Source organism: Balaenoptera ricei, chromosome 1 (assembly GCF_028023285.1).
Source record: "Balaenoptera ricei isolate mBalRic1 chromosome 1, mBalRic1.hap2, whole genome shotgun sequence".
In the NCBI taxonomy this organism is placed as follows: Eukaryota; Metazoa; Chordata; class Mammalia; order Artiodactyla; family Balaenopteridae; genus Balaenoptera; species Balaenoptera ricei.
Genome location: NC_082639.1, coordinates 27020157 through 27045906, shown reverse-complemented (window position 1 = coordinate 27045906; position 25750 = coordinate 27020157). Strand labels below are relative to the sequence as shown.

The 25750-nt window shown below is 49.3% G+C and overlaps 1 protein-coding gene across 1 annotated transcript in view; it reads left to right on the top strand.

Moving 5' to 3' along the window:
• Positions 1 to 25750, top strand: part of CSMD2 (CUB and Sushi multiple domains 2) — a 658022-nt gene that overhangs the window by 238746 nt on the left and 393526 nt on the right. Inside the window, exon 5 of the mRNA XM_059896727.1 lies at positions 2201 to 2408. Coding sequence (XP_059752710.1) covers positions 2201 to 2408 — 208 coding nt within the window. The remainder of the gene's footprint in view (positions 1 to 2200; positions 2409 to 25750) is intronic.

Genomic DNA, 25750 nt, shown 5'->3' with positions numbered 1-25750 from the left:
TTTGGTGACTCTGCACTATCAAGGGCATCCTGCCCGCTCCCCCAGCTCAGACCTCGTCTATGCCACAGCCACAGTGGTCTTTCTAAGATGCAAATTTAATCCTGTTTCCTCACTGCCTTTGATCCTCAAGATGAAGTGGAAAGACAAGGAGAACTTGGCATCGGTTGGGCATCTAACACATGCTAGTCTCTGGCTAATGCTCGGTACTGTCACATTAATTATGCCATTCAGTTGTCATAAGAAACCATTCTACAGAGAAGCAGAATGAAGCTTAGAGAAATAAATCACCCAAGGTCCCATGGTTGGCAAACTGTGGAACCTGATTTCAAATCTACACCTTCCTGATCCTAAAATCCATTTTCTTTCCAATATGGTCCGCTGCTTCCAATCTTTTCTGGGCCCAGCACTCTCTGTCATGAGGCTCCTTCTACATTTCCAGTACCATCGCCCATCATTCCTCTCTGTTCACTCTGTGTTAGGCCATCTAGAACTACTTATCTTAGATATGCCTCATGCTTTTGGGCTTCCATGCTTATGACCTTTGGTTCTCTTTTCTCATAAATGCCTTTCCATTTCTTCTCTAATGATCTCCTAGTCATCCTTCAAAACCCAGCTCTAATGACACCTCCTCCATTAAGCTTTCCCAAATTGACTCACCCAAGCAAAGTAATGTACTGCTTTATCTCTGTCCTCAAAGTGTGAATTGTACTCCTGGGAGACAAGAATGTGTTGGTTAAGAGCATAGGCCCTGAAATCAGACTGTTGGGCTTAAAAATCCCAGCTCCTTTAATCACTATAAGCTGTGCCTTTGGCAAATAACTGAAACTCTTTGTGCCTTGGTTTCTTTACCTGTAAAATGGGAATAATACTTCGCAGGGTCATGAAATATGTAGAGTAGTTAGAATAGCACCTGGCACAGTGGAAGTGCTTAATAAGCAGTAGCTTTGATTGTTGTTACTCTACTGCCTCTGATACACATTTGAACCCTGATATTGCATTTTTCCTTTCTTTACAACTTAGTCCACATCTCTAATACAGCATATGCTAAGTGGATTACGATCACTTACTTGCATACAAGCTCCAGGAGGGCAGGCTTAGGAAATTTGGATAACTTCCACTAAGTCACCCAGCTGGAAGCCATAGAGGAGGGATTCACACTGAGTCTGCAATAATTGAAAAGCCAGTGCTCTTAACTATTTTATGTCAGAGCATGTTCCTTGGATCATTGTTTCTGAATATCAAGTCTCAGGTGGGATTTAGGCTGGAGCAGTGACACTCCACCAGGATGTGCAGCAGGGATGAGTAAGACGTGGTCCCAGCCCTTGGGGATTCCCAGCAAGTTCAGAACCTAGAGTGGCAGACAGACGTGTGACAGGTCATTCAAACAGTGCCAAGTACCGTGTCTGAAGTTGGACAGTTTGCTCCAGGAGCACAGAGGAGAGAGCCATTACTAAAAGCTTGGGGAAATGAGGCTTTACCGAGAGGTGGCTTTGGAGTTGGGTCTCAAAGCATCAGAAGACTTGCTCTGGACAAGGGGTATCCCAGGCAGAGGGAGCGATGTGAGCAAAGCCCGGGAGGTCTGACCACACACAGCACTAGAACAGAGCTGGCCTGGGCCCAAGGGGCAGGAGGGAAGATTGCAGAGGTCCGGCCAATCTATGACGGGCCTGGAATGCCCTTTGAGTTTTGCCCAAGGGAACAGTGCTGAGTTTTTGTTTTGTTCCCTCACATCTGAGGTGTACCGAGATCTGGTGGGAAAAAACATCCTGGTCACCACAGTCGTGACCGTGGAAATAACTGTGACAACTGATTTCTCCTTCCTTCCTGGTCGTTGCAGAACAGTGTGGTATAGTAGTTAAAAACGTGCTCCAAAGGGCACAGTTCACCCAACTCGTTAGCCTCGCTTGTTGGCTGTGTGACCTCAGGCAGGTTACATCACCTCCCTGTGCCTTGGTTTCCTCATCTGTTCATTGAGAACAGTAATAACTAAAATTCTCAGAACAGGGTCTGGCACGTCATAAGAGCTTTGGAAGTGCTTAGTATCATTGTTATGAGGCCATTTCAGACTAGGGTCTTGGGGCGCCCCCTCTGCACGTCGTGTCCCAGGACCCTCCCTGCCTCTCGTGGGTGAAGCGCAGGGTGAGTACCAGGGCCTGGGAACCTGACCGCCTCCCAGTGAGCCTCCTGTCTGTGTCCACAGCGGACGACGCATGCGGCGGAACCCTGCGGGGCCAGAGCGGCATCATCTCCAGCCCGCACTTCCCCTCGGAGTACCACAACAACGCCGACTGCACCTGGACCATCCTGGCCGAGCTGGGGGACACCATCGCCCTGGTCTTTATTGACTTCCAGCTGGAGGACGGTTACGACTTTCTGGAAGTCACGGGGACTGAAGGCTCCTCCCTCTGGTAAGCGTGCCTTTCTGCCCCCTCCCCTGTGCCCTGCAACTGTGGCTTACTGGGGTGTGGTCCCCTGGACCTGCAGCTGAAGGCCCCTTTGCCACTTCCTCCACCCACTGCTGGAGAGCCTTCCTCTCATCGTAATGAGAAGTCACTATGTATTTTTAGAGCTGGGGTAAATTTTTACAGTGATTTTGGTATCTGATTTGAAGCATGTCCTTGCTGAAGAATTACAGGATGGGCCTTGGTCGAGTAACTTGCAGTAAGACTAACAGCGTTCTGGTCTCAGGACATGGACAGGGTCTCAGTGAAATGATTTGAAATACTGTTCCATTTCTGGAAGCATCCAACAAAGGGAATAGAACCCTGAGTGGCAGTTGCTTTTCCCATCCCCAGGGCTCTGAGATGGGAGAGGCATTGTGTCTCGATTTCTGCGGGAAGGACTAGCCTGCTCCCTGTCATTCTGGCTTTCCCACAAAGCGGGGCTTTTGTGAGGCGTACTCCGCTGCCATGGAGACCCGGTGTTGGCAGGTTCGGGGAGAGAGGGATGATGAGGGCTCACCAGCCTTAGTTGCTTGTGGTCTCCCAGAGACGTGCCCAAACTGAGGTCGGCTTTGGGAGTGTTTAGCTTCCTGTTTGGGTGACAAGCTGCGAGAGTGGTGGTGTGGCGTTCAGAACGTGTTCTCGTATTCTCCTGGTGGCTCTGTTATCAGGACAAGGGCACCGCTGGGACCTGGGTCAGCACATCGGGAGCCAAGAGAAGGATGCACTTAGGTGTGCTTCTTTGTAGTCTTCGTTGCTGCGCGGTGCTGGGGAAAGCAGGGCTCGGTGCCTGGGACGGAGGCAGAGGAGGTGTCACCGAGGGCTCTGAGAGAAGCAGAAAGTGGTAGCTGCGAAAGTCAGGGGCAGATAGCGCCTCGGAAAGACAGACACGGTGGTCAGTGGGCTGGGGACGCAGGCGGAGAAGGGGAGGAAGGGTGGGAGAGGAAGAAAACAGGTGTCGGCGGATATTGAACACCTCTTTTGTACCAGGTTTCGTGCTATGTTGTAGAAATGCCAGTGGAGAAGGACATGGTCCTTTGAGGGAGAGAAAATCAGACAAACCCACAATAGGAGCCAAGTATGACTCTCTGAGAGGGATAAAGCGGTAACAGACTCCTGCCAAATATGGACTTAAAGCTTTGGGAACCGGGAAACTCAGATTTCCTGGTGTAGTGGAAGGCACACTGACCTGGGAGTCAGAAGACCTTGGTGTCATCAGCTCGTCGTGTGAACTTGGCCACGTCAGGTCATTTGCTACCCTGGATGGGGTGTTGAGAGGTTCATCAGAGGGCTGATGACTAATTGCTGTGTGGAGGCTGGTCCAGGGCCAGTGGCTAGCACCAAATGGTGCTCAGAGTTGGGGTGGAACTCTAGATGACTCTTCACTGAACTGCACTCCCAGGGACCTGCCCAGCCTGAAGACCTTCTGTCCCCCTGCCTCTTTTTGTAAAATACCTATTTTTCTGATCATAAATGTAATACGTATGCTCCTATAGAAAACACGGAAAATATTAAAAGGTATAAGGAAATAAATAACAAGTATTAACATTTTGATGTATTCCCCTTTGGCCTTTTTGCTTTGCCTAGATCGAGCTAGCTGGCCATTTATATATATTTTAATATTACAAAATTAGGAACTTAAAATATATCAGTAGTTATGTACTTTTAACTTAACATTATATCATGAAAATTTTTTTCCTGTGTCATTACAGAGGTCTCCAAAGTATAATAGGTATGATAATAGTATTTATTTTGTAAATAAACAGTATTTATTGAGCTTTTGTTATCAATATTTGGCAGGCTAATTCTAAGCTCTTACAGCTATAATTTCATTTCGTCTTCTATGAAGTAGGTGGCATAATTTTCCTCCTTTTACAGATGAGGAAAGCGAGGCCCAGAGAGGTTATGTCACTTGCTTGAAGTCACACAGGTAGTAAGGAGCAGAGCTGAGATTCAAGCCCAGGTTAGTTGGACTTGAAAGCCCATCTTCTTAGCCAGTCAGCACAGTAGTCATGCTACGTTTGTGAAGGACTGTCGGCTGTGTGGCATTCCCTCCTGAGACTGACACAATTTACTCAATCAGATCTCTTGATAGATTGTTTCCAAGTTTTCACCTCTATAAACAGATACCAAGATGAATATCCTTGCCGGTTCCCTCTCTTGCAGCCCCAAGGCCTCTTCCACTCACTTGTTTGTCTGCGGGCCAAATGGTCTCCCACAGCTTCTGCCCCCCAGGTGTGGGTCTACACGGTTGTCCAAACTTCTGGAGTGAAGCAAATCTGAAAGATTATTCCTTTTCCTATTAAGTCACTCAGTGGGGAAGGAATTAAGCAGAGGAAATCGTTAAGGGAGTCATTCAGAACTCTTTGCTATAAGATTAAATTATAATTATTTACAGGGTTGATGCATTGCCAGGCAGGATGCATTTGTTGTTCTAATTTATACGTGCATAGCAACTACGGATAAGCAAACTTGGAGGCTCAGGACGTATGTGCAAAGAACCTGCTCCTTCCCCAGCCCCTCTCCTTTATGTATCCCTGGATTCCTGTGAAAATGTGATGCCCCTGGTTTATAAGTATACTGCTTTTATCGGCATACGTTACGATTTTAGGCTGTTCTCTTGAGTTCTGCACCAAGCATAGAAAGACAGCAGATCTTCTTAGAAAAGATGAATTTGAACAACTGGGCATCCCTTTATCTACTGAGAAAACAGAGACACCTTTGAGAGAAAAAAATCCACTGTCTCCCTTATCGGGTAGCAGATTCGTGCTGATTCAGAAGAGAGTGGTGGCATAGACTGTCCCTGACTCAGTTTCCACACTCTCCTCCTACCCCAAGGGGGAATATAAACAGGAGAGTTTAAATTAGGGGTTCCTGTGGTTTGGATTTCATGGACTAGTAAAATTTCCAAACAATCGGGGAAGTATAGGGTTGATAATTTTTTATTTTGCCAAGTAAGGATATTAGAGAAAAAAAAAAAAAAAACCTGCCAACTCCTCAGAACATTAATTTCATAAAACAAAGGACAATTCAAAGCCAAAAATACGGCAGGATATAATCAACTGCACTGACATAATGAAAGACGGGGGTGGGAGGAGTGTACGTAATAGCGGCGTTTGCCCGTAACTATAAAGCTCTGTGATATATATACATCAATCAGTGGCTCGCTGCTTCCTGTTGTGCTTGTACATCACCGGCCTCTGGGAATCCGACCATACACGTTCTGAGCAGGAAAACGTTGTTACTATGGTGAGCAGTGAACCCTGTAACTCTGACATGCTGAGAGGGTCTCAAGCATCTTAGACTTACTCTCCCTCAAGTTAATTGCCTTTCTGTGTGTGCGATTGACCAGGAGCAAAAGCTGGGTTTGAACTGACTGAGAGTTACAATCCACATAGTAGATTTGGTGTTACTCCCCCACTACACACACACGTACACACACACACACAGCCAAAGGACACACACCCCCCAAGTCATCACCATGTACACATCACCATATACACATCACACATCACCATGTACACATCACCAGGTCAAACCCCCTGACACGTACATACTTCTAGTTCTAGTTCACCGAACTCCATTTAGGGGCCAGAGTTTCTCTCGCTGATCTTTCTCGGGGGTAGGTGGTAGTCTTTGTTCTGCTCTGACCCAGTCTTGGCAATGACCTTCAGGGAGCCCCATTCCTTCCCCTCCAATTCTAGGTAAATACTCTCACCACTGCTCCAGTTCCTCATGAGGTCCCTGGATTTTCAGAGGGCTGGGGCTGGGGGATGCAGAAGACTCTTAAAACCCAGGGTTCTGGGTCCCTGGAGGGAATCAGGATCGTGTTATCATAACGAGGAGAAATAATTGCCAGCCCATTACAGAGCCGGCCTCTCCATCAGGGAGAAAATCAGTGAGTTAAAGTCTACCCAGAATCTGTCCCCTTCTCCCTCTGCCTCATGCTGGACTCTCTCCATTGGAGTCTCACCAGATGCTTCCTCTGGGCTACAAGGAAGGAGAGGAAGCCAGACACTCCTCCAAGAACAGGGGTGAGGTCTGTGCAGCGTCTCCAGGATTAGGTGTCAAGCCTGCACCTTGGCATCTAACTGGGGAGATAGCAAGCTCGGGAGTCAGGTGGACTTGGGCTCAAAACCCAGATCCACTTCTTAACAGTTGTGTGATCTCAGGATATTTACTAACCTCTCTGAACCTCAGTTTCCGCATCTGAAAAATGGGGCTCATTTTACCAACCTACAAAGCACATGGAAAGGGATAAACATGCAAACTGCTGCCTGGTTTATAGTAGGAATAATAGTCCTGGGATGGGCACAAGAGGCAGGGGCTCACTCTTTGAGGGGAAAAGGGTAAGATGAGGCATCTCCAGCCACTCGGAGCCTCCCATGAGGCCATCTCCCAGCCTGCCAGCCCAGTGGCATCTTACCAGGCAGAAAGGCACACACACAGGCTGGTCACTCAGCCTGATCCAGCTCCCAGGGGAATTGCCTGGAAACCAGGTAAGGTAGACTGGCAGAGAGCCCCTGGGTCAGACTAGAGGATGCCCTTGCAAAGGTCAGAAGGTGGAGGGTGATTTTGCTGAAACCGTCTTCCCAGAGCTGCACTTTCTGAGCACATTACGGGCAGCAGCTCCTCCTCTCTGCCTGGACCCAGCCCCAGGCTGGCCAATTAGCTGCTTTTTAGAAAAGCAGAGGAAGGTTCAACTCATTCAGCTACCAGTGGCTACTCTGTGCAGGACTGGGAGGAGGGGCACTCGCCCGGAGCCAGGCACAGCCCCTGCCCTCAGGGGCCTGCAGATTTGGAGAGCAGGGGCAGAGAGTATGGAAAGGGTATCCAGGAGAGCACTGCAGAGAGAGGGGAGGAACATCTCTGCCTGGGACCCGCTCGCTGTCTCTGATTGATGAGGATGCAGAGTTGGTAGGGCCTTCCTCCCTCCTTCGCTCCTTCTCTTCCGCTGTCCGCCCCACCCCCTTGGCAATTTCCTCCTATAGCGGGGGGGCAGGGAGGGCATGCCCTGCACTCAGAATTGAAGCCACCCTTTTCCTGGGGGCCAGCAGAAGTGCCAGCCACCGGCGTGTGTTTGTTGGGGTGTGTATGGCTCCTTCCCACATCTGGGATTTCTGCGTAGAGCCCAGGACCACTCTCCCATCTTCTGTGGGTCAGTCTCTGCTGTGATTCCCAGCCTCTCTTCCTTGCTTCCTTCAATATACTTCCATTTTCGTTCTTTGTTTCACTCCAGTCATTTGGGATCTGCTGCCCATTCTCTATGTCCCCACACCCCCAAGCCTAGCCCCCCCCCCCCCCCCCCCCGCAGACCTCTATGTGACAAACTTGCCTCCACCAAACATGTAAAGTAGGAAAAGGAAGGAGAACACACTGCAGGGCTTCAGAGGAGGACACTATCCTGGGGCGGGAGACCAGGGCCTCCAGGCGGGGCCTGCACTTGAGTTGGGCCTTGAAGGGTGGGTACCATTTTGATATGGGAGATGGAGATGAGGGGGCGGGTGGGCATCATTCTAGGACTGCTGCCTGGGCCTCCTGGCCAATGTAAGAGCTCCCTTCCCTGATCTAGGAAGTGGTCCCAGGGATTCTCTGGTGAAGATTTTCTCCACCGTGCACCCACCCTGGGCCTCTGACATCTACCTCTGAGCCTTGGTGGCCCCTTCCACCTGGAGAAGAATAGAAGAAAGTCGACTCCACTGTCTGGAGTTCCCAGGTCCTGCCCCCAGGGCCACCCAGTAGACTTCAGCTGTTTTTTGAAAAGAGAACTTTCCTGGAAAGCAGGTTCAACCTACTCTCTGAATTCAACTTTGAGGGTTTTTCTTTACCTTGTTTCCCTTCATTTGTTTGCTTTTGTTTTTATAGGTGGGGATACAAAAACTCCCATCTACTTTATAGACATTCAGTTTGAAAATTTTGCTAGTAACATTTTATCCTCTTGGAAGACCGAGTTTTCATTGTTAAGCATTTTGCACATGGAATTTGAGCCAGCTAGAACCATTTGATCTCAATGACTTTTAACTAGATATTTCATTCAGGAGTCATTAGATTCAGATATAATTAGAATGAGAACAGCATACCAATGGGGATTTGTTAATAATAACTATTCACTTATTTATTCATTCACATATACTTTGTCAAACCATTGGTTTAGATCATTTTTGTTCTTTGTTACTTTTCCCCTATTTATTTTTGGTAATCATTTACTGCCAGCCTTCTATGAACTAGGCTCTGCTAGGTGCTAGGGAGACAAAGACACAGTCCCATCCCCAAGGAGTTATTTATTTACTCCACAAATGTTTATGTAATAGCCATGCACTGTACAGGACCCTGGAGCTCACAGTCAGGGCGAAGAGGCAGCATATAATTAAGTGTTTTACAATCTTATGTGTTAGGTACTTTTCTAAGGGGTATACAGAAGTTCCTATAGGGGCTAAAAAAAGAAATGTAGTAGCTAGAATTCTTTTGGTTCAAGACGTAGAAACCCACCTCCAGCTGACTCAAGCTAGAAAGGGAATATGTTGTCTTCTGTAACTGAAAAGTCCAGGGACTGGCTACAGGCACTGCTGGATCAAGGTGTACAGATATCCACAACTGCAGATGTCCACAGTTGCTTCTCCCCCTCCCACAGCTTTGTTCTCCCGTGCGTTGGCTTCAGTCTCAGGCAAGCTTTACCCATGAAGTAGCAGAGGTGACTGCCATCAGTTTCCTCCATCCTCCTGGTTTAGCAATCCTAGCAGAAAGGAAGTGTGTCTTTCCTAATGGTTCCACAAAAGCCCTCAGATGATTCTTGATTGGCCCAGATTGGATCATGTGCTCCACTCTCAATATCAGTATAGCTAGAGAATGTTCTCATTGACCACTCCCAGGTCACATGACTATCTGTCCTGCCCACACCTCTGACTGGGAATGGAGAAGAGGTGGGTCACCAAAGGAATACAGGGTCACTGGGAAGACGGAAACAAAGGACGTCCTCTAAAAAAAGGTCTCAGTCTTCTGTCACGATGGAGGGGCTGCTGGGAGGACTCAGATAAATGAGTCCCCGAGGGCATGACTTTTGAGTTGAACTGAGGGGTGAGTAAAAGCTTGCCACTGGCATGGAGCAGGAAAGCCTTGGTGTGTTTGGAGCTTTGCAAGTGGGGGGTACAGGGTGCAAGAAAGCAAGGGCGGGATATGAGGCCTGAGATGAGCACAGGAAGAGCATGGGTCATGAAGAACCTTGTCCCCATGTTCATAAGCTGGGAGAGGATTCCATAGACTGCAGAAAGCTATTGAAGTATTTTAAGCAGAGAAGTAACATAATCACACTGAATCTTAATTGGGTTCAACTAGAAGCCTCAGAAACCAGCTATAAAACTCTGTGACCCCTCAGGCAAGAGATCATCCAGCCCTGAATTATGGCAGTTGTAAAGGGATGGAGCACAGGAGGTGACATCAGAAAACATCTCAGATGTAGAGTCAACTGCTTTGGGGGCTTCATAGGAAAGGAGGAATGAAGGCAGGGGAGGAGTCTGGAGTGAATCCCAAGTTTCTGGCTAGACGACTGTGGTAGGGTCATTCACCAGAGGAACACAGTGGAAGGAGCAGTACTGAGGGACGGTGATGCTCGCTGGCTTCCCCAGCATGAAATGGGCACAGAGAGAGAAGTTAAGGCCATAGCAAGGAAGGAGATACAGGGACCCAGGTGCCCTTGGTTACTGATACACAGTCTTTGGGATAAGACTAGTGGAGATGGTCATGGGACAATCAATAGCTATGGCTGTAAAGTTTGGTATTTGAATAAATACTCTGGCAGGGCCTTGAGAAGTCATCTTCAGGATCAGTACCAGCATCATCTTCATCAAGAGTGTCTCCTTCAACATCTCGGTCAGCCTTACCATCTCCATCTTTACTGCCATCAGTTTTCCATCATAATTCATTCAAACAAACTACTTAAGCCCTTCTATTGTCTGACATTGAGCTTGGCACTGGGAATACAATGGTGGAGGAGACAGATAAAGCCCCTGTCTTTGTGGGACTTCTGGTCTACTTGGGGGAAACTGACATAATAAAAGAATCACAAAATAAACGTAAAATACACTTGTGATAAGCACCATGAAGGAAATGAACAGGATGGGGAATAATAGCAATGGAGACCTTATTAAGATAAAGGGGTCAGGGGAGGCCTCTCTGAGGAGGTAGGAGCTAAGATTAAGACCTGACTACTGAGAAGGAGACACCGTGGGGGGAACTCAGGATCAACATTTCAGGCAGAGGGAATTGCACATGTAAAGGCCCATCGTCACAATGCCCTATTTTCCTTTGAACTTCATACAGGTAAGTGGCGTAGGCCTATGCCTGTCCTCTGGGGTTTCAGACTGTTTGAATGCCAGGAGCAAGGCAGGGTCAAGGTCTCGGGCTGGCAGAGGTGCTCAGGAAGCAGCTGAGCTGGCAAGGGGATGGGCCTATGCCAGCAAGACTCAGAACCTCCTGCCTTCCTGTGGGTCTGTGACACCCTTGCTTCCCTCTCCTTTCCTGCCACATCATAATGCTTTAAGCCAGCCCAAGAAGCTGTTCTCTTCTCATGGAGCCCATGAAATTACATCTGTTGTCTCCATCAGGAGCCAGGCCATAAATAACCAGCCCTTTAAAATCTCATCTCCCGTATCGGAGATGGAAGTAGCATTACTGGCTCTGCAGCCGAGCAGTGGGAAAGGATTAGTGCCCCAGCGTGCTGCTGGCAGAACAGGCCTGGAGAGCTGGGGAGCGAGGCTGGGGCTCCTGCACACGCCACAGGGTATCAACGTGACTTCCTTGTTTGCATCACTGAGAACTTGTTCTCAGGAAGAGAACACAAGCCGCAGCTGGAAGGGGCAGGAAGTGAGCCAGGGTTGTTCGCTGTCGGCACAGTGGCTCCTCTAGAGCTGGCGATTTGGCCAAGTTCTGTGTGTGGGAAGCTGAGGTCGGGCAGCTGGCCTGTACCCCGTGGGTCTGACTGCGTGCAACAGGTTGGTAATAAGTACGGCGTCTGCGTGGCGGCCCGTGCCAGGACCGTGAAGGGCACCAGACAGCAAGATGCTCTTGCCACCCTCTCTTGAGGAGCTGCCAGATGCCTGATGGTGCCGCTAAGTCAGATGGAAGGAGCTATCCCCTTCCAGGGGCCCATCATTCTGGCATGATCTGCCTTCCAGAATGATGTTAGTTCGTTCACAATGTTCATGGCCCCAGTCCTGATCTCCTTCTTCGCACTTGGCCACAAATGTTTGTTCTACTCACTTTTGGCATCACCTAGCCCATGTTTCATGCTGGCTTTTGCCTGTCCCTTGCTCTTACAATCTCTTCTGGCTTCCTAAGACTGCCCTACCTCCCTGTTTGTAACCCTGAGCTTATATTTCTTTTAATCCCAGCTTCTCCTCATCCAGTGGCTGGTGTGTAACACCCACAGCCTCACCAGGGAAGCAATATTCACAGAGAAAACTAGCATTTGACAATCTGATGAAATGGCAGATGGTCACTGTTGAGCTCAACAGATTCCGTCATTTGGGAAAGGAGAGGGCAGGCTTGGTTTGAAAAAAACGGTGAGGCTTCAAGGAATAGTAGAACTCCAGTGTCCCTGAGAACTTCTCATCTACGTTCTTGGAAGAGTGGTCTATCTTGGCTGCCTCTAATTCTTCTGTCGCCAATGATTCCCACCTACTTCACCATGCCTTCTACCCCCAGCCTCGCCCTGAAGCCATTCCTATTAAGATCATCATGAGAGAAACAACCCCCACTCCAAACACTACCACTTGCAATGCCAAAGCCAAAAGATCGTCTTTAGGTCTCATCTTACTGGATACTTGTACATTCCTTTACGTTGTTGGTTATTTCTCCCTTTGGAACTTTCCTTTCTCTTTTTTTTCTTTCTCAAGCTACTGTCTGTGATTCTTCTTGACCTCTCTGACCATTCCTTCTCTGTCTTCTTTGATGACTCCAAGATTCTGCTCTTGCCTTACTGCTCTGTCGATTCCACACATTCTTCCTGGGTAAGCTTATCTGCTCCTGTGGCTTCAGATAAACCACCTGTCTCTTTACAACTCTCAAATCTGGCTCCCTAGCCTGGCCTCCCCACTGAGCGTCAGACTGTGGAACCAACTCTTGTTGGACAGCCCCACCTTGATGTCCCCCCAGTGTCTCCAACTCAACAGGTCCCAACTTCACTCATAATCGACGACTAAAATGGTCAGAGTTTGTTTCCTTTCTTAGTTTATGGCACCACCCTCTACCAAGTCATCCAAAACTCTGGGAGTCATCCCTGTTGAATCCCTCTCTCTCACCAGCCACATTCAATTAATTGCTAAATTCTCCCAATGTACCTCCTATAGCATATTTTGCAGTCTTTACTACCACTCCCCCAGTTCAGCCCAGCATCTTTTCTTCTTTGTGGGTTGTAATAGCCTCCTTGCTGATTGCTCAGCTTCTCGGTGCTCTCTAATTCATCTTCCCCGCTGCTACCAGAATGGTTTAATTAAAATGCAGATCTGACATGCTAAGCCCCAGGCAAAAGCTTTCAATCATCTTCCATTGTCTACAGAATAAAATTCCAGCCCTTGATAGGCCCTTCTTGATCCAGCCCTTGCCTCCCACCCCAGCCTTGTCTCTTGCCACTTCCTTCTTTGAACTTCATTAACCCTGACACTCATTGGTATAACACCGCAAAGTTTTATTTCTCGCTCATGCTACACATTTATCACGGGAGTGGCTCTAATCCACATAGTCATTCAGGGGTGCGGGGTGGGGAGGTGGGGGGGCTGGTATCCAGGCTCTAGGATCTTATAGCTCCACCATCAAAGAGAGTAGAGAATCTAGCATGGGCTTTTCACTGCCCCAGCCCGGATATGATACATACCACTGCCACTCACGTTTCATTGGCCAAAAGTAGTCACATGGTCCAGCCTAGCCATAAGGGAGCCTGGAAACACGATAGCAGATGAAATGGTTGGCGAGCCAATATCTCTGCCACACCTCACATTTCAGTAGACAAACGCCCTGGCTCCTGTCAAAGAACAGCCCCTCCCTTTATGCTCCAGCTCTCATCTTCTCCAAGGATTCCCTGCTAGAGACATCTCCTCTTTCTTGCACTCATCATTTTTCTCTTCCCTCTTAAACATTGCTTAATGTCAAAGAACATAGAGACATGTTCTAATATCTACCATCTGGAGTCAAAACAAAAACAGCACGCACCAAACTCCCCCATCGCTCAGCCCCATTCAGCTACAGCCTTGGGAAGATTGCTGGTGACCAGGGTCACTCCTCCATCTTCATCTGACTTGGCTTCTTGGGAACATAACACTGGCCATCTGTCCTTAAACGAGTTCTTTCTCCTGGCTGACTTAAACCACGTAGCTAGCTGTGTATGGCCATTCCTCCTCTGTCTCGTTTGCTGTCTCCTCCACTGTTCAAGCTCTGTCCACCCTTTACATGTGGACTGCCCAGGGGGCCCTGGGACCCTCCTCTTCTCCATTTACCCTCCCTCCCAGGTAATCTCAATGAATCACAGGTTGGCTTTCAAAATTATCTATATGCCAATGGCTCTCAATTTCAATGTCCAGCCCTAAGGGACCTCTTGGGCTCCATATATATGGACAGGAATCTCAAAATCTTAACAGGATCTCAAAATGAACACTTCGAAGCAGACTTTTTTTTTTAAATTGTGATAGAATAAGCGTAATGTAAAACTGACCATTTTAATCATGTTTAAGTGTACAATTCAGTGTCATTAAGTACATTCACATTGTTGTGCAACCAACACCACTATCCATCTATAGAATTTTTTTCGCCTTCCCAAAGCAAAACTCAGTACTCATTAAACAATAACTCCCCGTCCACTCCCATCCTCTGGTAACCACCATTCTACTTTCTATCTCTATGAATTTGACTACAAGTCATACAATACTTGTTCTTTTTGTGGTAGCATAATGTTTTCAAGGTTCATCCATATTATAGCATGTATCAGAATTTCATTCCCTTTTAAGGCTGAATAATATTCCACGGTCTGTATATACCACATTTTGTTTATTCATTCATCTGTCTGTGGACTTAGGACATGCCCTTCTCCCCCTAATCTCTCCTCTCCCAGCCCTCTCCACCTCTGTCTACTCCCCAGAAGAAGCTGCTCTGCCCATTATATGCCGCCAGCATCTGGCTGCTCAAGGGCCTTGTCTCCCAGCTTCTACCCCTGCTGTAGTCCATTCTCCACACAGCAACTGGAGTGACTGACATTTACACATCACATCATGTCTCCCCTGTTTAAGGCTTTCCAATGCCTTCCCATCACGCTTAGAATAAAATCCTACAAGACTATTGGGGTTACTGCCCACCTCTTTGGCTTCCATCCTATCACCCACACCCACTCACTGCGCCCCAGCTCCACTCGCCTCCCTCCTGTCCCGTGGATGGGCTAAGCAGATTCCCTCCTGGGGCCTGCACTAGCTGTTCCCAGCGTTTAAGATCCTCTTCCTTCATAGTTAAAAAACCAACAAACGACAACAACAACAACAACAAAAACCCACAAGAAAAAACACGAAAAAGACCTGGCTGTTTTGAAATGCAGAGTTCCATTTAAATTCCCCTTCCTTAAAAAGGCTTACCCTGTCCATGCAACCTAAAGGAATTCCTCACTATCACAACATCTTGTTTTATTTTAGGTATTTGTCAATCCCTGATCTTTTCTGGCTTACTTATGGATTTGTCTTTTTTCTGTTCCCTCCCTTCCCCCGCCACTGCCTGCAGAACCCTGAAAAGCTGCAAAGGCAGGGCTTGGCACTTAGTCGGTGTCCAAGACTGGCTTGTTGGGAGGAGAAACTTGCTTCCGCCTCACCAGTAACAGTGTCCTGGGGCTAATTGCAAAGGTTAACACGGAGCCTCTCCACCAAGTATTTTAAGTAATAACCTTCCTGGGGGACATTTGCAAATTAGCCCTGACTCTTGCTGATTACTCATCCTAAACTCAGTCTGATTAATAATTAATCAGCAAACTGCTTGGCCAGAGCAGGCTGATCAGTGCTAGAAAGGATCTTAAATTATGCAAGTCACTTGGCCAGTCTTAAAAAAATAAAAAGCTCAGCAGTCGGCAGAACTGGAGAGGTTTGATTGCAACGTGAGTGAGGTTAAGTTTTCTCAGTTGCTGTTTTCCCTTTTTGTCTTTTTTTCCTTTTGACTAAGAAATCAATTAGGCTCGAACTTGCCACCTCAGAGAGAGACTGTGTAGCACAGAAATAGAAATGTGTTAAATATCACTCTTTTTTGTTCCTTCCCTTCAAAAGAGTTTGGGTCTGGGAGACAGAGGTTAAAATTAGCCAGTTTGTTAAGCAGATGCCTGTCTGGCACCTGATGTCAATTTCTGCAGCCACGTCAGTTTCAGCTATCCCTTCACTTCCTCTGAGGGGCAGCACACAGGGCCTGGCAGGAAGGAGGAGAGAGGGTTGATGAGGGCTACTCACTCCGCCTGCCCCTCCGTTGGGGCAGAATCAATCTGCCGGCAACCTGTCGCACCAGGAGTCCTTGTAGTGCTCTTTGCCTGCTGCCTACAAACCCCAGGGGGACAGGAAAAAAGGCAATCAGGGTGGTGAATAGGCTCCCCACTGCAGGAGTGAGCCTGGTGACCGCCTGGGACCCCTTTTACCCTCAGTCTGCAGCCTCCATCCTCCAAGGCTGGTCCTGCATTTCTTGCATATGGCTTCATCTTTCTCCTCCAGATTCCTCTTCTGCACTGGTGCTATGGCCGAGGGGGAGATTCAGAGAAAGCAGAGCGATCCGTTGACGTTGCTCTCTGGGCCAGAGGAAAGCCAGGGGTATAGGATTTAGAGCAGTTAGTGCAACCCCGATGCCCGTTAGAACCAACACCCAGATCAACTAAGTCAGAATGCCCAGGGCTGGGAGCTGGGCATCAGTATTTGTTAAGCTCCCATGGGATCCCCATGTGCACTAAAGTGGGCGACCACAAACGGGTGGAGGGTAGGAAGCTTTGGGGAAAGAGATTATGAAGGACATCAAAGAATGAAGTAGGAAATGGGCTGATCAGGAGTTGACTGTCTTCCCCAGAAATAGAGGGACATCTGTCTGTCTTGTGATGGGCAAGGTGAGGGGAGAAGAGGTGGCCAGACACAGCAGCTTCCAGGAGCCCCAAAGCTCTCAGTTCTACCCCCGATTAAAAAAAAATACTCTCTAGAACGCACCCCTTGTTTCCCAAATTGTGATGCACCAACCAACTCCCTGAATCAAAAAACTTGCCTAGAAGGCATTTGGGAATGCAGATTCCTAAATCCTACCCCAGACTACTAACTCCAAAATTTCTGAAGATTGGACCCAAATTCAGTGTTTGTAACTATTCTCTCAGGTGTTCTGAAGTAGATGAAAGTTTGAGGGCCACACTGGGCCTAAACAGAACTCTTGCCAGGGCAATAATAGGGTGGGGGTGGATTTTTACCCATTAAGAAATGCTCCATCTTCTTATGAATGGCTCCGTTATCGAATTTCTTGGCATGGAAATTCCCAGCTATATATATACACACACCCGGGAATTTCCATATATATATATTTTTTTTTTAAATAAATTTATTTATTTTATTTATTTATTTTTGGCTGTGTTGGGTCTTCATTGCTGCGGGTGGGCTTTCTTTAGTTGCGGCGAGCGGGGGCTACTCTTCGTTGCGGTGTGTGGGCTTCTCGTTGCGGTGGCTTCTCTTGTTGTGGAGCACAGGCTCTAGGTGCGCAGGCTCAGTAGTTGTGGTACATGTGCTCGGTAGTTGTGGCTTGTGGGCTCTAGAGCGCAGGTTCAGTAGTTGTGGCGCACGGGCTTAGTTGCTCCGTGGCATGTGGGATCTTCCCGGACCAGGGCTCGAGCCTGTGTCCCCTGCATTGGCAGGCGGATCCTTAACCACTGCGCCACCAGGGAAGCCCCTCCTGGGTGATGTTTGACTTATATGTTTGTTATGGTTTATGCACAAGGCCAGGCGAGCACATCTATTACCTAAAACAAAGCACACTGACTCCTAACTGACTTTATGAATTTATTTAACAAATGTTTTTGCCTGCCTGTTCTGTGCCGGGTTCTGTGATAAGCCCTGTGGTTACGATGCTGAACTAGAATGTCTCAGCTCTCTAGCTTTGAAGTCTAGCCTCATCTTCTTATCTACCTGGTGGAGGCCCACACAAAGACTGTCTCCCTTGTGTGTGAAATCCTGAGATGTGATAGTATCTCTGCCTTCCCTCCCCACCCACCCACCCTGGACTCCTGCTGTACTGGCACCAGCCACTTCTTCTCTAGCGTCCTTCTCCCAACATGAACTCTTGAAGAGCATGAACTTGCCCCAGCATCCCTGAATCCTCAGTGCTCAGCCGAAGTCCCGGCAACAGGCAGGCATCAAGGTTTGCTGACAGTTTGTTGAATAAATAGAGCCTCTGACATCTTAGAATCTCAGCACCCTCCTCAAAGCCCCATCTCGCCACACCAGAAAGAAAGGCAGGTAGCACTTTGTCCCACGTACCTGGTCTCAGAGTCCTTTGGCAAAGGGGCAGATATCACGATAAATCAGCAGACAAATATCTCTTGATCGCCTCAATGAGCCAGTTGGTTCCTGTGCTGAGTGACATCACATATATTGTCTCCTTGAATCTTCATCAGCATCTACAAGTTAGGTACCACATCTTGCAGAAGAAGACACTGAGCCTCAGAGGCTCAGCATACTCTCCCCACACGCTCTCCTCTCCATCTGGGTTCTTCCCTTTCCATTCTCCGTGCACACCACTCTTGGGATAATTCCTTGCCCTTAGAGCAGGCTCTGGTGCTCTCTATCTGACCCCTTCGAGTCTCTGCTTATCTGCTCCCTCCTGCCTTAATATACCTTCAGGGGTGTAATTATCTTTAAGAGCTACAGGGTGTCAGGCAGTATACCAAGGGTTTCACATGCATTATCTCGTTCAATCCCTATGAAACTCTTGTAAAGAATGTACCATCATCCCTATTTTTCAGGTGGAAAAACTAAGACTCCAAGAGGTTAAGGCACCTGTCAAAAGTCATACAGCTAGTAAGCACCTGACCCAGGAGTTGGACGCCGCCCGCGCCAGACTCTAAATTCTGGTCTACTGCCCGTCTCTTCTGCTCCTTGAGCTCTGATTCATTTCCTGCTCTGATCCCATCATTCAAGTGGCTTTTTGGGTCTCTCTTTTTTTTTTTTTTTTTAACATCTTTATTGGAGTATAATTGCTTTACAATGGTGTGTTAGTTTCTGCTTTATAACAAAGTGAATCAGTTATACATATACATATATTCGCATATCTCTTCCCTCTTGCGTCTCCTTCCCTCCCACCCTCCCTATCCCACCCCTCTAGGTGGTCACAAACCACCGAGCTGATCTCCCTGTGCTATGCGGCTGCTTCCCACTAGCTATCTATTTTACGTTTGATAGTGTATATATGTCCATGCCACTCTCTTTTTGAGTCTTGGGTCCTCTCTCTCCTCCCTCTACAGGCCTGTAGAGTCAGTACTGGGTCCCAGCCAGCAGAGGGCGGCCCCTACCCACTGTGCACTGCTGCCGCCTCCAGGACTGCATCTCCCACTCAGTTCTCCTCATGTCCCAAGATAGTCCCAGTTGCAGCAAGTCCCTGGCTCTTGACCTAAGCATTGAGTTTTCCCTAGAATTACACTGGAGTCCTGCTCTGTTCCTATGACAGGCCATTGAGACTTACAGGCTGCTTCCCATGGAGAAGGTGAGGGTAATGCGACTTCTGCCCAATGCTTCTCCCCTCTCCCAGTTTTCCCTCCTGCATTCTATACTGCCAGCTCCATGAAGGAGATGTGAAACCTCCTTGGAGGATGTTTGTGGCAGGTCGCCTGCAGAATGCTTGTCCAAAGGGCATGTGGGCTGCTAACTTCCAAGCTGGGTGCTGAGTACCCCCAGCCCATGCTGGGTCCCCAGTAGGCTTGACCCTCCTACTTGGATACCTGTTGGATCTGTTGGATACCCTTGGATACCTTCCCCCATGATGCCGCAGCTCCAGGTGTCCGTGGCTCAAGTCAGGAGGTAGCAAGGGCTCAGCCTGTTCTACCTCCAGTTCTGGTCCCCGAGCCCAGATCTGCAGACCTGGCTGAGAGAGAGACCACGTATCAGGGTCTCCCCTTCAGCATCCTGGGAAAGATCCCCAGGACTCCCTGCTCACCCCTGAACCTCAAGAAAGGCAGAGTTGAGCAAGAGAAAGATCAGGGATTTGGGAGTCAATGTCAGGTTCAAATACCAGCTCTGCTGCCAATAAACCACGTGACCTCAGTTAACTTACCCTCTGGGGGCCTTGCATAGAGTTACGAGAAACATTTGGCCAGAAAGACTGAACAGGCCCAGCTTCCCAGCCTTTAAATCCTGCTTGTGTCCTTCCTCTGACTTTGCATGGCTGAAGTACCTGGAAGGGCCTCCCTCCCTCTCCCCGACCCCTGGAGCCTCCCAGCAGGTGCTCCAAGCAGACAGCTGCACTGGCTCCCTTCAGAGATTCCAAGGTGATGTGGGTCTCAGCCTCTGCAGCTGATTGGTCAGGGCGGCAGCTGCAGGCTGGCCCCCAGCGGGAGGCCACAGCAGGAGGTTGTCATGACCCTCTGGGCCAGGCAGCTCTGAGGTCCCAGGGCCATTTGGCAGGACCCTCAAGGGCACGCAGAGACAGACAGGAGTGAACAATACAGCTTTGACTCTCCCTCTGAGCGGGGAGCTCAGCTTTCTGAACTTCAGAGGCCCCAGTTTTATAAGGCAGGTGGCGGGTCCTCCCCACTCCCCCTTCTCCCCCCAGCCTGCTGGGAACCTGCGGCTTGTGCACAGAGACTTTCTAACTTTTCACGTATAAACGCAGCACCACCGACTCCCCTCCAGCAGCAGCCACCCCCTACAGCGATTTTTCTGGAACTGGGAGGGTTTGAAGAAAAGACAAGTGTTCTGGGTAGAGCGTCAACTACGTTCCAGGCATCTACACTCATTATTTCCTTTGCATTTTCAAGTAACGGTGAGAAACTGAGACTGAGCAAGGTCATGTGGCCACGGTCACAGAGCTGGCAAGTCGCAGACTAAAGCCAGGGCCCTTTGCCTTCCAGCCTCTTGGTCTTTGTGCCTCTCTGGATTGGGGTGGGAATTCCAGCCGGGAAGAGACTTCGGGTGTCCTGGAAGGATGCCCCCAGGCCTACAGCCTCAGCTCCCACTCCTTCCCCCTGATGTGGTCCTTGTCTTTTGAGCTGTGCTTGGTAGGAGCTTTGGGCAGGCTTCCCTGCTCACCAAGGCCTCAACTGCCACGTGCAGCCAGATCCCTAGCGGACGCCCCATGAGCACAGGACAGACCGCCGGCAGCCTTCCCCTGCAGGAGAGCCCTGTCACTGCAGACAAATGGCCCGTGTCATTCAGCCATGTCCTCCCCATTGCTGGTCTGTGGCCTGGGTTGTCCAGATAACTCTTTTCATTTGATGTTGTCTTTACGGCTGCCACAAAGGTCCCCGGGCAATGAAAGCCTAGCCATTGCCCCAACCGAGAGGAGACGCAGGCAGGTCTGCTTCCTGACTTCTGTGTGCTGCCTGTTAGGCTCTCATAATTATCTGAATCTGTCAAGCTCCATCAAGTGACGTTTTTCACATAAAGGCAAATGTCCTCTAGGCCACGCTCTGAGCTGGGGATGGCATCCCGGATGCTGATGTGGCCTCCATCCTTCCACCAGCGATTTCCTTCACAGTTGCCCATCTTCTCCCAACCCTCGCCCCACGATGCCCTTCTAAGCCCTCCTAAATCCCCCCAATCCCTCTGCTTGTAATCATCCTCCCCCAGCCCCCCCCAGCTCCCCCCTACCCCCCACCCCATGCCAGTGCCTTGGCAAGTAATTGCTTTCACAGGGAAGTTGACAAGTCTCTGGCGACTCCTACCCCGGCTGGGAAAGATTCATTATTCTGTATCTGGAAATAACCAGGCCCATCAGCCCAGGGCTGAGATAACACCAGTGTAAAAGTTCTCTGTTCAGGGGAATTAATTAGGATTCTTATTAAAGATCCAATTAGGCAAAAGGGCATTTTTATCTGTGATAGTCAGCTGCTCCTATTTTTCTAAAGCCATAACTCCAAGTTTAAAAAAAAAAAAAAAGGAGAAAACCAGGGGCTGTGTTTTCCTCTAAAACAATTCACTCTTTCAGTGTCAGTTATGTCTTCATCAGGATGTGAAAATAGATTTTCTCATTCAATTTGCAATGCTTTATGTCCTCAGAGTCTAGTAATGACTCCACTATATCCCTTTAGCAAGAACCACGGCCCCAGATGGGTATTTGGGGAGTGGGACATTTGGTTAGGATGGCTGCAAGAGAAACAGCGTTTTTTAGCAACCCAGTTCACGGGCTGGCAGGGAAATGCCGGCTCTGCCACATTCTGTCCCTGCGACCTTGGGCCAGGCATTTAACCTCTCTGAGCTTCAGTCTCCTCTCTAAATCTATCTCCCAGGGCCAGGGATAGGATTAGGAGTAAATTGGTGCAATATAATAAAGTGACTAAGAACCAGCTCTTGACCGGGATGACCTTTCATCACATGTACAAGCCAGGAGTCCTTGGACCAGTTCACCTCTCTGAGCCTTGGTTTCCTCATCTGCAAAATGGGAGAGAAATCCCTCCTCCAAGGCTCTGGGTGGATTAAATGAGAATAGGTGAAGGCACCCTGCCTATGGAGGGCGCTTAATACATGTTTCTCAAACCTGAATTGACCCATTTTGTATTTCCCTCAAAGAAGCCCAGTGAGGATCCCTGGGAAGAGCTTTTCCTGCTCCCCACCCGGAAGAAATGGAGCTCATTTTGTCCTGGGTGGGGCTTGGGTGTTAAGTTCCCCGGCTGGTTCTAAAGTACACTGGGGCTGACACTTCGTGGCTCCCAGAGGAAGCAGGTCAGACAGGAGAGGGGTCACCTCTTGACCTCAGTGGTTGTCCTGCTTTACTCCCAGCCTGGGACCCAATGCCCAAAGTCCACCTGCCCATATAATGTGGACACGCTCTGTGAAAACCCCACAGATATTTTATTTGCATTGTTGAAGAGAGCAGCCACAGCCTGTTTCTCCAGGGAAGAGAAGACTAGGAGGAATAACAGAATCTGAGGCTTCCAGAAAGTTCTGTAGAAAGCATGCTGTTGCCCTCCTGCTTCATTCCACGGATAAGGACACTGAGTCCCAGCATCACTCAGCAAGCACATACCAGAGCCAGGGTGGAATCCAGGCTCTCCAAGTCTGATCCAGCCCTATTTCTACCACCTTTGGTATTTCCAGGCTCCCTACCACTGGACCAGCGTTTGCCAGACTTCACACCATGTTCCTCTCCCGTCTGCCTGTCCTGACTCACTGCTGTGCCCCACCCAGTGCCTCAGTTTACCCCATAGAGGAGCCACTTTATCTTCTGTGTCCTCTTCTCACCTTTCCTTCATATTCCTTTGATCTCAACACCCCCTTTTAAAGTCCCTGCACCCTCTGACCCCACTCCTTCCACCATGACCCCTCTGCCCTCACCTCTTCCTACTCTCTTGTCCACTCCGGTAGCCACACTGGCTTCCTTGCTGTTCCCTAGACACCAGACATGCTCTTCCTATCTCAGGGTCTTTGCACATACTGTCCTTTCCACCTGGAACGCTCTTCCTCCCAGACATCACCTCACTTCCTCACCTCTTTCAGGTGTCACCTCTAAGGTCACATTCTCAGCGAGGACTTCCCGACCACCTATTTAAAAATTACAAGTGCCTCTTTCTATTCTTCAGTGTCTGTTTTTTTCTCAGCTGGATCCCCACACCTAAAAGAGGGCTGGCATTTGTGGGTTCCAGCCCTTGGTTCCATCCCTGGAAGCTCTGATACTTAATAGGCACCATCCTCATTCTCCAGGTGAGGAAACTGAGGCACAGAGAGGTGGCAGGTGGCTTACTCCAGGTCACCGAGGGAGTTAGTGTCACAGGAGTGACTTGCTGGTTGATCTTAAAGCAATTGTAAAGGTAGTTGTGTTCTCAGGGTTATTTGTGTCTGTCTACGTGCTTTGCCCGGGTCCTCAGGGTCTGACTTCACTGAGCGATGCCCTTGAGCCTCACTGAGGCCTCCAAGAGGCAGCCCTGTTCAGGACACACATCCTGGAAACAGACCGTCCTGCTGCAGAAATGCGTTGCTAGAAGAGAACACAGCCTGGGCTGAGAATCAAGAAATCCTCTCCCCCTTGGCACTCCCCTCCTCGTTCCCCTATCCCCCCTGCCAATTCCCCCATCAAGTAATTCCTGATAATGAAGTTAAGATGATTCATTGGTTTTCTGATGAGCGTGAATTCATCATCAAAATCTACATATTTCAATCCCCTGATATGTGCTCTCAGATTCCTAACCTGATTAATATGTAAAGTGCTTTATCCTGTGACTTAACAAGAGAAAATCCAGCTTGGTTTTAGGGGCCCACATGGCTCCCAGCCTGTGGGGTTCTGGGGAGTGCCGACTCCACCCTGGGGATGGTGCAAGGAGCTTAGCGGGGACTGGGTCAAGGTGCCAGCAGGCACCTCAGCTGAGAGGGTGCTGGTTTGCCCAGGTCAGGCCCCGGAATGCAGAGCACTGCAGCCTCAGGCCCAAGGTCTCATCACCCAGAGAGCCCTGGCTGCAAAGTTGTTCAACATTCACGGGCCCGCAGATTTGTAGGGGCTGGGAATAGCCCACACCCCGTGTCTGGGAACCTGGGGGAGATGCAGCAGCCCCCTTCTGAGCCTTTCTGGAGGGACAGCCAGTGTGCCCAGCCAACCTTCATCCAAGGCCGTCTAAGCCTGATCCCGGTACCATGTCCCCAAGCCTCTCCAGAGGGCAGGCTCAGGCTCAACCAGCAGCCTTGAGCCTCCCTTCCACAGCCCCAGCCCCTGGAGCAGGCCCTGCTGCCCTTCAGTCTTCTCATGTCTGAGATGCCTTCCGTTTAAGATCCCGGCCCCAGCCCCTTTCGCCCTGCCCACCAGGTATCCCCGCCCCTCCCCCACCAGCTTCTGCTGGGGGCCCAGACTGTACCAATTTCGCTCCTGCTTCCTTGGACTCAGACTGTGCCTCATACCCCCAGGTAGGGCCACCCTGCCTGTCTCCACCACCCTCATCCCTGACCCACAAACCCATAGGCCCACCCCCACCCCACAGGGTCTCCTGCCTGGTGCCGTGGCCACCCATTTCATGAGACACTGTTTGCCTAGAGTCAGACATGGATTCACACCTCAGCTCCAGGATTTGGGGAAGGGAGTTCACCTCTCTGAGCCTCTAATTCTTTAATTTTAAAATAGAGCTGTCAGCAGTAATAATTGATACTGCTTAGGGCCGTTGTGAATTTCATATTAGCACTAAGCAGCATGTCTGGCATGTAGATAGCACTCGATTGAATAGTAGCTGTCATTGTTATTCATTTTTATAGCTGCTGACTGAGGTGGACAGGTACGCCCACTTTTCTGATGTGGAAACTGAAGCTCAGAGATGTTGAGGTCGGGATATGGTTGAGGGGAGCAAGGCAGCACCTCTTCTCCACAGAAGTACCTGGAGCCTTTGGGAGAAAAGGATTTGGGACCCTGCAGAAGATGGGAGTTCCCAAGAGGAGACCTGCCCTGTAAGAGATGGGGACCCACTCAGTGACCTGGACACCCCAACAAGATGCTGGTCCCAGCAGTGGAAGGCCACTGCTTGGCACATCTGTGTCTGATGCTGGGATTCTTACGCCCCTGGAATCAGGGTATTGACCTAGTTTGGTTTTTCCCAAAAGCAGACCTGAGACAAAGGCTCAAGGGCAAGTAGTTTATTGGGAGGTGCAGGTAACACCAGTTGAGGAGGTGGACATGATAGGGGAAGGGACAGTAGCCTATAAAGGGTATGTGATCACACCAGCTATCACAGTAGGGGCCTGGGGCATTATCCCACAGGGATACTCTGGGAAACCCAGATCTGCAGAACCCAGGTCTTAGAATTATCCCACCCAAGGAGCAAGGGAGCTGGGGTATTTATACACCAATTCCCAAAAGTCACTGAATGAGGGCTGCTTCTGGGGGTTTAGTAGTGCCTGGTCCTTCCAGCCTACTGTGCACATGGACAAAGTGGCCTTCCATGGGGAAAAATGCCCTTGGGCACAGGGGTACCTGTGCTGGCAGTTGGCAGTCAGCTGGCCCACTCTGAAAGACCCAGGATTATTGGCCAGACACTAACAGCACCTGCTGTTATTGGCGAGACACTATCAAAGGGCAGGGTAGAGGTGAACTGAAAGGGCTGAAACACTTGGTGCTTAGACATCTTTGTGGTGGGACCCAGCTCACTGGGCATGACC